The sequence below is a fragment of the Eubalaena glacialis genome, chromosome 18 (genome assembly GCF_028564815.1).
Source record: "Eubalaena glacialis isolate mEubGla1 chromosome 18, mEubGla1.1.hap2.+ XY, whole genome shotgun sequence".
NCBI lineage: Eukaryota > Metazoa > Chordata > Mammalia > Artiodactyla > Balaenidae > Eubalaena > Eubalaena glacialis.
The window spans coordinates 3,632,052-3,645,310 of record NC_083733.1 but is presented as its reverse complement, the minus strand read 5'-3'; the positions used below and the strand labels follow the sequence as shown (position 1 = coordinate 3,645,310).

The 13,259-nt window shown below is 60.7% G+C and overlaps 1 protein-coding gene across 10 annotated transcripts in view; it reads left to right on the top strand.

Moving 5' to 3' along the window:
- Nucleotides 1-13,259, top strand: part of GSE1 (Gse1 coiled-coil protein) — a 422,772-nt gene that overhangs the window by 363,723 nt on the left and 45,790 nt on the right. For 2 of the 10 annotated variants that reach the window (XM_061174313.1, XM_061174311.1), the window contains exon 1: nucleotides 2,679-2,869. The exons of 6 other annotated variants lie outside the window; for them this stretch is intronic. In XM_061174313.1, coding sequence (XP_061030296.1) covers nucleotides 2,863-2,869 — 7 coding nt within the window. In that variant the 5' untranslated portion in view covers nucleotides 2,679-2,862. Of the gene's footprint in view, nucleotides 1-1,578; nucleotides 1,643-1,743; nucleotides 1,803-2,196; nucleotides 2,242-2,678; nucleotides 2,870-13,259 lie in introns of those variants that run through there. 2 more of the 10 variants (XM_061174312.1, XM_061174314.1) reach the window with 2 other exon arrangements.

The window sequence follows — 13,259 nt, the reverse complement described above, 5'->3', positions numbered from 1 at the left end:
GGTGGCCGCCAGCATTTTCTGGCCAGGGCGCGCAGGCCAGCTCGCTGCTGCCCCCCGGCGGTCGCTGGGGATCCCTGCAGCTCCCCGCAGCCTCCGCGGGCTGTTCTTGGAAAGGGAGACTGCAGGTGTGAGCAGCTCCCAGCACAGCTCCCATTGCACCAGCGTGCACGTGACCTTGAGCAACTCTGGCCTCGACTTCCTCATCTGTGAAACGGGGATCAGGCTACCCCTCTCGCAACGCAGTGGAACCAGATGTCTACAGGGGAGGGATCTGCCAACTCTAAAAACTAGCCACATGATGAACCCAGTGGCCACCCCACAAAATTTCATGTTTGGCCATCGTGGTCCTTCTCAAACAGGTGGAAGAACTTGACACCCACCCCCCCCCCCAACCACCACCACCACCACGAGGGCCTCCCCAGGGATGAAGGGAAATAAGCTCGAGCACCTCGTCCTGGTGAGGGAGATTGGGAGGTGGGGCCTGGGTGTCGGGACCTGGACAGGGCTGGGAGGAGACTCCGGTGCAGGTGCGAGTAGTTTCATTTGTAAGTTACTCCCCTCCCCCCGCAGCCTGTAATCCAGGTGGGAAAGGGTTGGAACCGCCCCCAGAGGTTTTTAATTTTGTTTTTCAGGCCCTAGGCCCGTTGTTGAATTCTCTAACTCCTCCCTCCCCCTCCCCCCCCCGACACTCCAGGCGTGGATGGAGGCACCCCCTCCTGCGCGCCCTGGCCGCGGTGAATCTGCCGGCCATTGCTGAGGATCAATTACCGGAGGCCGCGCTGCGGAGACACCGTGTGGTGCGTAAATTAAAGCGTCGTCGGGCGGAGGCCTAGGCCCGCAGGAGGGAGGCGCGGCCCGGAGCGAGGCGGGTGGTGAAGCGAAAGCGCCCCTCCCACGAGGTGCCAGGGCCGGCCGGCGCCCACAGGTAGAAGCCAGTAACGGCCCCCGGCCCGGCCTCGCAGGTCCGTTTCCTTTTTCGTTTGTGGTCAGCCAGGAGCCTTGTGCAAGGCGAGGGGCCGATCCGCGTGCGCTCGGTGGAAGGTGGAGCAGGCGAGTGGGTAGCTTGGCGGCGCCCGTCCGGGCCCTACCCCTGGCCCCCCAGCGGGCACACAGGCGGGTTCTGCTCCAGGCCCGCCAGCGTCATCGGGAACAGATGGATGGGGGGTGGCAGGCGCCCAGCGCTCCCTCCCGTCACAATCCGGACTGGCGCGGGGAGGGAGGGAGAGAGGGAGAGAGAGGGAGGAGGGAAGGCGGGGGAGGCTGGGCCCGCGGGGACGGCTGCGTGCGCGCCTGCCAAGCGCGGCGCGGGCATGTCCCGGGGCAGGTTTGGGGCTGGCAGAAGCGCGGGCTGGCACCGGCGGCCGAAAGTTGAAACCCGCAGCGCGGCGCAAGGGCGGCCGCTTGGGGCGGGGGGGCCGGGGAGTGGGTACTGGTTTGTCTCCAGGCTCAAAAGTATGAAAGCTGTAGAGGATTTTCAAAAGAGGATGTACGGGGAGAGACCCCGGGCCATCCGAGCAACGTTGGGAGCTTCGGACGCGCGGGGTCGGAGCCCTGGGCGCCGGAATGCGCCAGGGCCAGGGGCGTCGGGCGAGGCCTGCGCCCATTAACCCAGCGCTTCCGGGAGACGCGGGCCGCGCTGGGGGTGGGCTCGAGGCTGGTCGTCTGTGCCCGCCGCCGGTGGGGGCGGGGCGGAGCCCGGCGTTGGGGGGAGGCTGGGGCCCGCCATTCTTCGCCGTGCCGCTTGTGGGTGCCCAGGAATTTCAGGACGCTCCCTGAGTCATTCCAGTCTGTCAAGTGCCTGGGTGAGGTGGGGGGGGGTGGGTGCCAGGAATGGGGAGGCGCTGCTCTGGGGCCGGAGGCCCAGTGGGTCGTGCCAGTTTCTGGAGGCGGGCGGCCTCGCCTCTGACCGCAACCCCAGCTACTTAATGACCCCCCGGGCGGAGCGGCGCCTCCGTGGGTTCTCCAGCCGCTGGGACGTGGGTTCTTTAAAGAACTACCCCCTGCCCCCCGCGCTGTGGGCTTCCCAAAAGTTCTTTCAAACGAAACGGGAAGGCGGAGTTTCTAGAATTTGGGGAGGAAGGAACATAGGCCCCAGTTCTTAATATTCAACCTTTTCGAGGTGCGGCCGAAAGAGGGGTTTGGGGAAGATAAACGCAGAGAGCCGACCTTGTATCTCCCTCCCCTCCCCCAACACAGACACCGGCTCCGAGAAAGTTTTCCTCCAAAAGGCCTCTAGAACACGTGAGTTTATTCGTTCACTCCTTGTTGGGCCTGCTTTGTGCCAGACACTGTTCTAGGCGCCGGGGAAGCGGTCGTGAGACGCAGGGGCGCTGCTCGCTTGGCGGGCGTGTTGCAAGTGACTGTTCCCTACTTTTGGAAGCAAGTGCCTAGTCTTGGACACCAGTGTATCTGGGACCTCTGAGAGGTCGAGCCAGGGGCCCCCGGGAGCCTGAGGGTGGCACTTCCCCTACCTCCTAGTGTCCTCGGCTCACCTGGCCGGCCTGGCTGGGGAGGGGCGTGTGCCCGCGCGGGTGTACCCGGGCGCTCGTCGGTGCGCGCGCGCGTGTGTGTTTGCGGCTGAAACCCGACACCTCCCGCTGGCTGAGGTCAGGGAGCCGGGAGCGAGCCAGTGGCCCGGGAGTGGGCGGCGTTGCGCTTGGGTGTGTCCTCGGCGGCGGCGACAGCAGCAGGTGTTTCTTGGCCGGGGCCCCGGAAGCTCCACCTCCCCAGCGGGCCCGAGCTGCCGCCGCCGCCGCCGCCGCCGCCGCCGAGCAGCCCCGGGTGAGATAAGCAGTTTAGACAAACACTGGGCGACGGTGGCTCCAGCATGTGTCAGGCGAGGCGGAGCTGCGGGGCCCTGGCATGAAAGGTGAGCGCGCCGCGCCGGCGGGGGGTGGGGGGCGGTCTCCGCGCTCGCCCCCCTCTCCAAGTTCGCGGGTTCCGCCGGGGCGGCAGCCAACGGCTCCGGGGCAACTTCCCCCGGAGTGTGAACGGCGATAAGAGCCAGGCGGGCGGGCATGCGACCAAAGGTCCCCCCGCCCGCGGCGAGTCGTAGCCTGGGCGTCCGGGCTCCAGGCGGGGGCTTGGGCCGCCGCGGGGCTCGGGCTCGGTGGCTGCGTTCGGCGAGGGGCGCTTAGAACGTGCGGCGAGTGGGGAGCGAGGGAGCTGGGGGGCTCTCGGTGAGCTGTCTACACTCCGGCTCCGGAGTGAAAACTTTGCGGCGGCGGGGGAGGGAGCGAGGGGGGGCGGCGGTACGCCCCCGCGGCAGGTGTTGGCGGCGGCTGGGGGGGGGGGCGCTTGCCCGCCGGGGCCGCACGTTTTGGTTTTTTGTCTTTCTCCCCTCCCCTTTCTCTCGGAGCTAGGGAGACCGCTGGGAGGGCGGGACTGCAGCCTCCGGGGTCTCCGACCCCCACGCCCTGCTTCCCAAGGGCGCGCCCCGGGCTCCGGCGCTTCTTTCCTCCCTCTCCGCTCCCCCCGGTTGTTGGAGCCGTTCCCCTGCCCCTCCCCCTGCTGAAGATGGCTGCCCCAGCCTCCAGCCTCGGAGGTGGGAGGTGATTGCATCCGCCGCCCCCCACTCGCACTGTCCTTTTTCCCCTCCCCGGCCCTTCCTGCTCCGCCTGGATGCGCCTCCCCGCCCCCAGCCCAGTGGCCGCGCTGATGGGCGGCCAGTGGCCCGACCGAGTGGAGCCGATTCAATTATATTGCAGCACCAGAGACACCTCCTCGGCCGCCCGCCCGCCTCTCCAGCAGGCTAATTAAATTCCCTTCGTGGAGGCGGAGCGGGAGTTGGGCTCGCCCTCCCACCTCCCCCTTCCTGCTCCCCCTCCCGAGCTGGGGAGGAGGGGGGAGGGACAAGGGGACCACTTCGAAGTGTGCAGTGGAGACTGAGGCGCAGGTCCCGGGGAGAAGGGGTCGCCCGGATTGGGTGAAGTGTTGCCGCGGCACCCCCCACGTGATGGGCCAGGGTACCTTGCTGGAGCGCCGGCTTTAAGTTTGGAGGGCTGTGTGCACGGCGGGGAAAGCACCTGCCCGCCGGCTGGGTGGTGGATACCAGCCGAGTTGAGTCGATTTGGTTCTTGTTTTGTAAACTGGTCTTTGTCTGGGAAGTGCGTTTAAAATACATTAAACCCTTGTTAACCCCTGCAGTGCCTTATCTGGGGCCCACACAGGCTGTGGTTTGGAAACAAAAAGCGGGACCACCGGATGAAAAAAAGGGCTGCTTTTGTGAAAAGCTGGAACAAAGGGCCCAGCGGATTCTGGGTGGGAACCTCCCCGCCTAAGCCGATTTCCAGGCAGAGGGACGGGAGGGCAGAAGGTCTCGTTGGGGCACTTTGAGATGTCCCCTGGTTGGCTGGCTGGGCCCTCTCCCCTGGGATTCGGCCCCCCCTCCCAGGGGAAGGTGGGGGGACCCCAGGTGAGCAGGCTGCCTCTGGGCTGCCCTCAGGATTACTTAAGCTCAGGGCATGTAAGTGTTGCTCAGCTCGTGTTTATGGGTTGCCTCCACCCAGACCCTGAGGCTCAGGCCACCGCCTGACTCAGCCCGGCCACGCCACAGGTGACGGGGGCCCAGGGCGCAGGCTCTGACGGGCAGCCCGTGTGTCATCCCGGCTGCCGGCTTCGCAGGGGAGTCACTGCCCCGCCTGCCCAGGGGACTCGGAAGCTCTCCGCAGGCCTGGCTCTGTGATAACAGCTACAAGGATACTTCACAACGGGCCCTATCAGCACAGTCCTGACCCCTGGGTGAAAGGGGGTGCCGGGTTGGCCTTTGTCACTTTGTCTCACTGCGGCGAGGAGGGAAGGGGGCTGCAGGAGCCAGCCAGGCTTTTGACACTCAGATTTTCCTTTCTGTGAACCGTGTGGGCGGTGCGAGTCTGGAGCTGGTGAGCGGCCAGGCCAGCGACCCGGGGTCAGCCCCGCCTTGGGAGGGGAGGCTGGGAGGCCCGTCCGGGTTCCAGGCACCGTCATATCTCTGGGGCCAGGCCCTGGCCTGTTGGGGACAGCTTTCCGAATCCTGGCTTGCTAGAGTTGAAAAGGGTTTAGAGAGCCCCCTGCTGGGTTTTCTACAGCTGCTGCTGGCCAGCCTCCTCCCCCCCCACCCCACCCCCCCACCGCCCAGTTAAGCCACAGTATCTGGGTTTGTGGCTCCTGCCTGGAGAGTTCTCAGAGTTCCGCGGTGATTCTAATGTGCAGACTGGGGCTGGGAATCAGTGCCCTAACAGTGGGCACACTGAGGCCCAGAGAAGCATGGGGCCAGCACCCGAGCCCACGGCAAGCAGCGGACCCCTTTGGAAGCTCCCATGGCCTTTGCCAAACCGTGCCCGCGGGCAGACCTTTGGCCTCCTAACTTCCCTGTCTGGGGGAAGGTCAGGGGCTGCAGATCCGAGAGAGCCTTGGGGTTTCAGAGCAGAAGACACTGCCTGCCTCTGGGTTCAGCATCTCTGGCCTCTGGCTGGAAGAGACAGAGCAAACTGCGCACAGCGCCACTCTGTGGCAGACCTGGGTCCTGCACCTCCAAGCTGGACCCCTCCCCAGCCCACTCAGTCTCTAATGGCTCTTGACCCTTTGGCAGGTGGTGTCCCCGCTCCCCTCTCCCCTCTCTGAAGGAGGAAGGGCCTCTGGGCTCAGAGCCCCTTCCTGAAGGGTGGGTGCCCGCGGCTCCTACTTTCCCAGAAGAACATAGGTGAGCAAGACCTGGCTGCTACTTCTCTGCTCTTGCCCCGGCAACTCGCAGGGGCTTGTGGAGTCAGCCAGCAAGGCAGGTTTTTCCTGGCCCCATCCGAAGGCTTGGAATTCCCAGCCTGGGTTACTCGAAGTCCATGCCAGGCTGGGGTTGGGTGGCAGCGCGTTAATTACCTCTGTTAGGGCGACACAGCAGCCTCCAAAGCACAGGGCTGCGTGAGGCCGCCCGGCCCCCCTCCTGTCCCGTCCCATCCCCTCCCCCCCTTCTGCCGGCAGAGCTGTTTTTCTGAGCTACAGGGATCCATGTTTCGGGTGACATTTCAGCTTGGCCACTCGCTTTCCTCTCTCACCGAGTGTGGTTTCCCCACGCTGGCCTTGCTCCCCGGCTGAGGCCACAGGCGGGAGGTGACGTTTGGGAGTGTTCCTGTCAATGAGAATTTATTGAGCGCCTGCTAAGAACCTGGCCCGTGCCCGCTGCTGGGAGGTATGCACACAGCTAACACCGCCGGTGCCTCCAGAGCGGCCCTGTGCACGCCTGCCAAAACGCGCGGGGGGTGGCGGGGGGGCTTTTAATCTCGCCTCGGCAGCTGCTTCTCCCCACCAGCCTCTTCGCTTGCGCCTCTGCTCCAGCAGGATGGAACCATGGGCGTTCATGCTCCCTGCCCTGTCCCTGTCTTTGCTGGGGCTGCTCTTCCGCCCGGAATTCTCCAGTCAGCTGCAAATCCCAGGGGACCCTGAGACCACCTTCCCCTGCCCCTCCCTTCCCCATGCTGGTTCAGAGCGGAAGCTGCCGCAGAGCTGGGGAAGTGAGAGCAGCCTCTGGAGAGGGTGGGACGGAGGCCAGGCCTGGAGAGAAGCCCATCTGGGCTGCTGATGGGGGAGGGGGACCAGAGTTCACAAGCATCCGTGGAAGAGAGGGGATCTGGCTGAACTTGAGGCTTTGTGGGGTCCTGGTTGGACTTGGGGGGGTCTCTGGGAGGTGACTTTCAACTGAGGAAGGAGGTGTGCAGGGAGCAGGAAGCCCCCAGACCAAGTGCTCATTCTTGGCTGTACTTTAGGCTCACCTGGGGAACTTAAAACTCCCAGGACGGACCTGTGACCAGTTAAGACCCAACTCTAGGGGTGGGGCCCGGACATCTGTATTTTATAAACCCCCAGCTGAGCTAGAAGAGCCTTCTGCCAGGGGCGGTGGGCAGAGTGGGCAAGGAATTCCTCTCCTAGGGGGAAGGTGGGCTCATGCTTCTTAAGGAGAACTGGGGTCCCACGTGGGAAGCCGGAGTCTGCCCTGTTTGCCCAGAAATACGTGGGACTGGGTAGCCCTCTCCCAGCCGGGGAGGCGGTGGAGAAACAGTGCCCACGACCCCATCACTGGGTCACTGGGTGGCTCTGGGCTTTGTGTTAACCTGGGGTCGACTCCTGAAGGTAATACTCCTTACCTGCCCCTGGTGAGCTGCAAGCCCTTCTCCTAAAGGGGCCTTCAAGTGCAGAGTTGTATGTGGATGGGTGGCTTCTGTGCCTGTCTGAAGCTCTGGCCAAGCCTTCCAATTCTGGAACCGGTTCCTCCAGCTGGAGGACTCGACGTGTGTGAGGAGTTGCACGTTGCCGTGGCTTTGGGGTGGCCAGAACCGGGTGGGGGGCATCCCACGGGCAAATGAGGACATCAGCCCTCCTACCGCCATCAGTAGCCCCAGCTGTTTCCCATCGGTAGGATGGAGCTGCAGAGGCTTTTTCAGAGGTAAGGGTTTAGATGATGTAACGTATGCCACAGCTTGCCCTCAGTGGGTCATTGCAGGGGAGGGGCTGAAAGCCTCGGGGGCCTGGGGTTAGCCCCCAAGTGTCTGTCGATATGGTGGTCAGTTCCTGGCCAGGGCGTTAACGTCCACCTCTGGCTCAACCAGTATGACCTCGCTTGCTTTCCTTGCGGGCCTCGGTTTTCTCGTCCGTAAAGTGGGAAAGGCAGCGGCACCCGTGTCCTTGGGCTGTCGGGGGTTAAATGCTTTCTTATAAAGCGCTCAGAGCAGCGCCTGACTCGGAGAGCTCTTGTGTAAGGGTATGTCAGAGCACACAGATCATTCCCAACTCAGTGGCTCTAGGATCCCTGTGATTCTACGTTGTGAAACCTAGAAGGCTCTGTTCCCCATGACCCTGGCCTTGGCAATGTTTGGTGTGGGGAGGGGCGGTGGCCACTTCTCCGACCAAGACCCAGAGGCTCAAGGTGCCAAATCAGCCCCTGCGGACCCTCCCCTGTTGGGGCTGCAGCAGCCAGACGTGTTCTTCTGGGGCCTCACCCACCCTCAGGGTCTTGATCACGTGCTCGCACACTTACCCCTTGCGCAGCAACTTGTTGTCCCCCGCCCACCTTGGTGGCAGTGGGTGGGATTGCACCCCGGGTGGGGAGGACGGAGGTGAAATGGCGGCCCCTCCCCAGCCCGGCCCTTCCTGCGCTCTGATGGCGCATCTGTGGCCACAGGTAGCAATAAAAGGAATCGATCGGCAGGCTTTTGGTCAGGTTACACCGTCTTGAAGGAAATCCACGTGTCAAGCTGAGGAGGGCCAGGCCTGCCAGCAGGGGCGGGCAGAGGCCTCCTTTGTGCTAACCTGGGTCTCCTCTCCCCCTGAGCTGAGCCGGAGCCTGTTTGCGGGGGCGGGAGGGCTGGCCGCCTTCGTGTGACACAGGTGAGGTGGGGTTGTGTTCTCTGCTGCTTATCTTCCCCTGAGGGTCTGGCTTGCGGGGTAGGGATTACCCCCCTTTGACTGTTAGTTGGGAGAAACGGGGGGCCCCATGGGAGCTCGTCTGTCTACCGTCCTCTGCCTCCACGGGGACTCTTGCCTACGTGCCATCAGACCGCTGGTAATAGGCGTGAAATGGAAAACCAGGGGACATGAGCGGATTTGTCCTACTGAATTCCTGGTGTCCGTTTATCTTTGAATGCATTTTTGTAACTTTTTTACATAGGATATTTGGTCTTTCTCTGTTCACTTAAACACGTGAGGATGTGCTAGACTAGATATCAAAGTTGAATACGTGTAAAGCTAAAATTCTTCATCAGATGACAGTGTTGGAGGGACTTCTGCATCCCAGAGGTGGCAGCGCTGTGTGGTCGGCCCCTGCCGCCTCATGAGTGGGGGAAGGGTAGTTGCCCCCATTTATAGGATGAGAATACTGAGGCTCAGGATCAGCCCCCGGGGCTCTGCCCTCTGCGCTCTCAGGGCCCTGTTTCGATGGACTCTTGAAAAGGATTTCTGGTCGCCCCTGCTTGGGCTCCCAAGGGGAGTGGAAGTGTGGGCTGAGATTGTAGGTTTTAAATCAGATTGATGGGGCTTCCCTGGTGGCGCAGTGGTTAAGAATCCGCCTGCCAATGCAGGGGACACGGGTTTGAGCCCTGGTCCGGGAAGATCCCACATGCCACGGAGCAACTAAGCCCGTGCGCCACAACTACTGAGCCTGCGCTCTAGAGCCCGCGAGCCACAACTACTGAGCCCGTGAGCCACAACTACTGAAGCCCACACGCCTAGAGCCCATGCTCCGCAACAAGAGAAGCCACCGCAATGAGAAGCCCGTGCACCACAATGAAGAGTAGCCCCAGCTCACCACAGCTGGAGAAAGCCTGCGTACAGCAAGGAAGACCCGACGCAGCCCAAAAAAAAGAAGAAAAATAAAAATGAATTTAAAAAAATAAATAAATCAGATTGATGGCCAGGCTTTTCTCCTTTCTGAACACATCGACTTAGCTTTTTTCAAGATGCAGTTTTCACCTAAATACATGTCTTACAAGACTAAGAAGGACTTCCTTAGTAGGGGTGCCAGTCCCGGGAGCCTGTCACCTGGGCCCAGGGAGTGCATTTTAACCAAACAGCTGGTTTGCAAGTTGAAACAGGCAGGACTGCGTCGCCTTCCTCCTTGTGAGGAACTGTGTGTGGTGTGGTGTCCGTGCCGGGCTTCCCCAGCTAGGGCGCTCAGTGGGCCTCAGGGTTTCACGCTGCAGTTTCCAGCCGTGTCCGTGTCACGTGCAGTGAGCCCCCCCATGGGTGTGTTCACACCTCAGGACTGATCTGTTGGCTACATTTCCAGAGGGGAGAGGGCTGGGCCTGAAGGCTTGACACATCTTTAAAGATGTTGCCAGATTCCTCCAGAAAGAGTTGCAGGGACTCGCTTTTCTGCCTGCCTGTACAACCCAGACCTTTATTTACTCAATTCTGGGGTCCCCTCTGCGCCCCTCAGCCCTTGGCCTCCAAGGACATCCATTCTGCCCACAAGGGGAGGAAAACCCTTTGATCAGCCTCGGCTTTTGTTGCCCCCCATGGCAGGTCTCGGGCGTAGGTCCGACTGTTCCTTGCCATGTGACCCAAGAGCCCTGGGGGGTGAAGCCTGGTACCTGTGAGAGCCAGTTCTGGCCTCAGCATCCTGCCTGGGGTGCAGGAACCTTAGAAGTTCCCAGTTGGAGCTGTGGAGGGGGTTTTGTTTGTTTCTTTGGAGAAAGTGAAGGATTATTTAGGCCTAGGCAGTTGGCTGCTCAGCAGTTGGTGGACGATGGCTGTGGCCAGAGGAAGGTGGCTGGCTTGACCTGGCGTGTGGCAGGGATGGGACTAGGGAGCTCATGGCTGGTGGCTTGTGACTGCTTTTGTGAAATGTTACCTGGTGGTCCTGTTCTGAAGCCCAGTTTGACTGCAGGGTAGTTGGTTTTTTCCAGTGGGGCATTTTCTGATGTCTGGGCATGGTACATAGGGCTTTGAAGATGGCACATGAGCCCAGATTTGGAAACACCATAAGAACTTAGTATTTTACCTTTGACACCCTGGACTCCCTTGGCCTGGGTAGAATATATTGGGGGAGGGTGTTAGTATCGGCATTTGATACGTAAAGAATTCTTTGCTATAGGTGTCTATAATCTGGGTTCATGGGTGCCAGCCACCTCTACACACACATCCCTGTGGGGTTTACAGATGGACTTCTGTGAACATGGTCAAAGTATGTGCAGAATTCAGTGGATATGTTTTTCTGGGCAGGGGGTCTGGTGTGTCACTTGGAACCATTGTGAGAATGGAACTTTTGCAAAAGCAAAAAAACCCCACAAAAACATCTTATAACTCGAGGCAAGTCCTGGCTTTGATTCACGTGGGACCCACCTGCGGTTGACAGGTGCCGGGATCACCCCTGAAGCTGAGGGTGGAGGGCTTGACCTCTTGCTGCTGAATCTGCTCGAAGGTGTTGCCAACATCTGTGCTGAGCATCCCGGCCGCGCGCACATTTATTAATCTCCTGTGGACCCTGTTCATCACCCAAACCCACATAGTTCCTAAACTGGAGAGACCTCTGGCGTTGAGGGGCCAACCAGCCTGCGACAGTAGGGAGTGGTGGGGACTCTGGCGAGTTGGCAGCCTAGGGACAGACGAAGGGACAGTCGCCACGCTTGGGATTATGGTTGGTGGCTCCTACTTTTTCAAGGGAAACGGGAAATCTTCATTTTGACTTGAAACCAGTTTTAAGATATCATCCATTGATTCATGTTTGATTTTTTAATTTTTATTTTTTAATATTTTATTTATTTACTTATTTTGGCTGCACCGGGTCTTAGTTGCAGCACACGGGATCTTTGTTGAGGCATGCGGACTCTTAAGTTGCGGCATGTGGGATCTAGTTCCCCCAGCAGGGATTGAACCCGGGCCGCCTGCATTGGGAGTACGGAGTGTTACCCACTGGACCATCAGGGAAGTCCCCATTGATTCACATTTAAACATGTCTTGACTTAAGGCCAGATAAACAGGTTGATGGATGAAGGGTGGCCCGCTTAACCTCTGCCACCTGCTGTCTAGTCCCCCCACCCCAACCCTGTGGTACGGATGGGGAAACTGAGGCTCAGACCACATGAGGACCCAACAGGACCGCACCAGGAGGTTCGGGGGAGCCAGGCCTGGATCCCCATCTTCTGGCTGGTTTCCAAATGAGGATGCAATTCCTTGGCTTAACTCCTGGTGGTCCTGCCATGTGAGACTCTGAAGTTGCCTGTCTGCCTGAGCAGGGTGCCAGGCATCCCCCTTCTCCACGTTGAATCTGGTAGGCTGTGCACTGTGGAGGTGGGACTGACATACCTGTTCTGCAGGCTGAGGACCTACTAAGTGCCCTTTGGGCCTTGGGGGCACAGGTGGAGATGCCTGCCCTGCACAGACAGCTTTGTCAACACCCACTCAGTATTGAAGGGGCAGGACTTCCTTCGTGGCGCGGTGGTTAAGAATCTGCCTGCCAATGCAGGGGACACGGGTTTGATCCCTGGTCCAGGAAGATCCCACATGTCGCGGAGCAACTAAGCCTGTGCGCCACAACTACTGAGCCCGCGCGCCTAGCGCCCGTGCTCCGCAACCAGAGGAGCCACCGCATGAGAAGCCCGTGCACCGCAACAAAGAGTAGCCCCCGCTCGTCACAACTAGAGAAAGTCCATGTGCAGCAACAAAGACCCAACGCAGCTCCCCAAAATTAAAAATAATAATAATAACTTGTTTGAAGGGACAAATGCTATTCTGTTCTCTGATCCTTTCTCCTCACCTGAGGGGCAGGGCAGGAGCTGTCTAAACACCTAGATTCCTGGGCCCTGGGGCTGGGCAGGCCCTGTTCAGCAGTGGCCTCTGCTTCCTCTTCTCAGTGCTCCTCAAAGTTTGGTCTCCCAGTCAGGTTTCTTCCCTTTGGGAGAAGGACCTGGCCTCGACCCCTGCCCTCCTGGCCTGTTTTCCCACCTGCCGGCCCTGGCCTGCTGCTCCATGGAAACTTGGAGGCGTTTGGCCGCTGCCTCCTGACTAGGTTGGGTTCCTATCCTTTGGGACCTCTGACCCCCACCTGCGTCCTGCACCCCGTGCCTCCGGGCTCCACTCAAAGGGCTCCTTTGTAAGGAGGCGGCCTGGTTAGCTCAGGGGCCCCGGGCACACAAAGGAGTCGCTCCTGGGGTTGTGTGCCCTCCAGCACGGAGCTGCCGGAATGTGGCATTCAGGGGGTGCGGTGGGCCCCAAGGTGAGATCTGTTCTTACTCCCTGACTGTGTGCCACCTCTGACCCTCCCTGGAACCATCTGTAAAATGATGCAGCACGTAGGTGGGCGCTCACAGCGGCCTGCAGGATGGGACGTGACCCCTAGGAGGTGGGGGGTCCTTTCCAGTGTCTTCTTGTTTAAAGGGAAATTGCTGGCACAGCCGCAAGGAAAACTGGATTCCCACCCCAGCATCTCAGCACGCAACCCCAGACAAGGGTATGACTCTTCCAGCCTCAGTTTACCCATCTGTAGAGTGGGGGTAGGGATGGGCCACGTCGGAGGCGCCTCGGGTGACCTGTTTGCCTGGGGTCTGTTCCTGGAGTTACTGTGAAGGGTGACTGGGATGCCCTGGGCAAAGCCAGGCCTTGTTGTCACTGCTGATGCCATTGTTAAGGACCACCTCTGGGGGTCCTGGGCGCCACCCTCGACCCGGCCTTTCAGCCTTTTTTGTGTTAATTGTGCGCTTCCCCGGGGCTGCCAGCTTTCTGCCTGCCCCCCACCCCAGGCCGCCTGCCACCCCCTGGCTGCTGCCCGCCCTTCATCTGCCCGTCCCAGGCTGCTC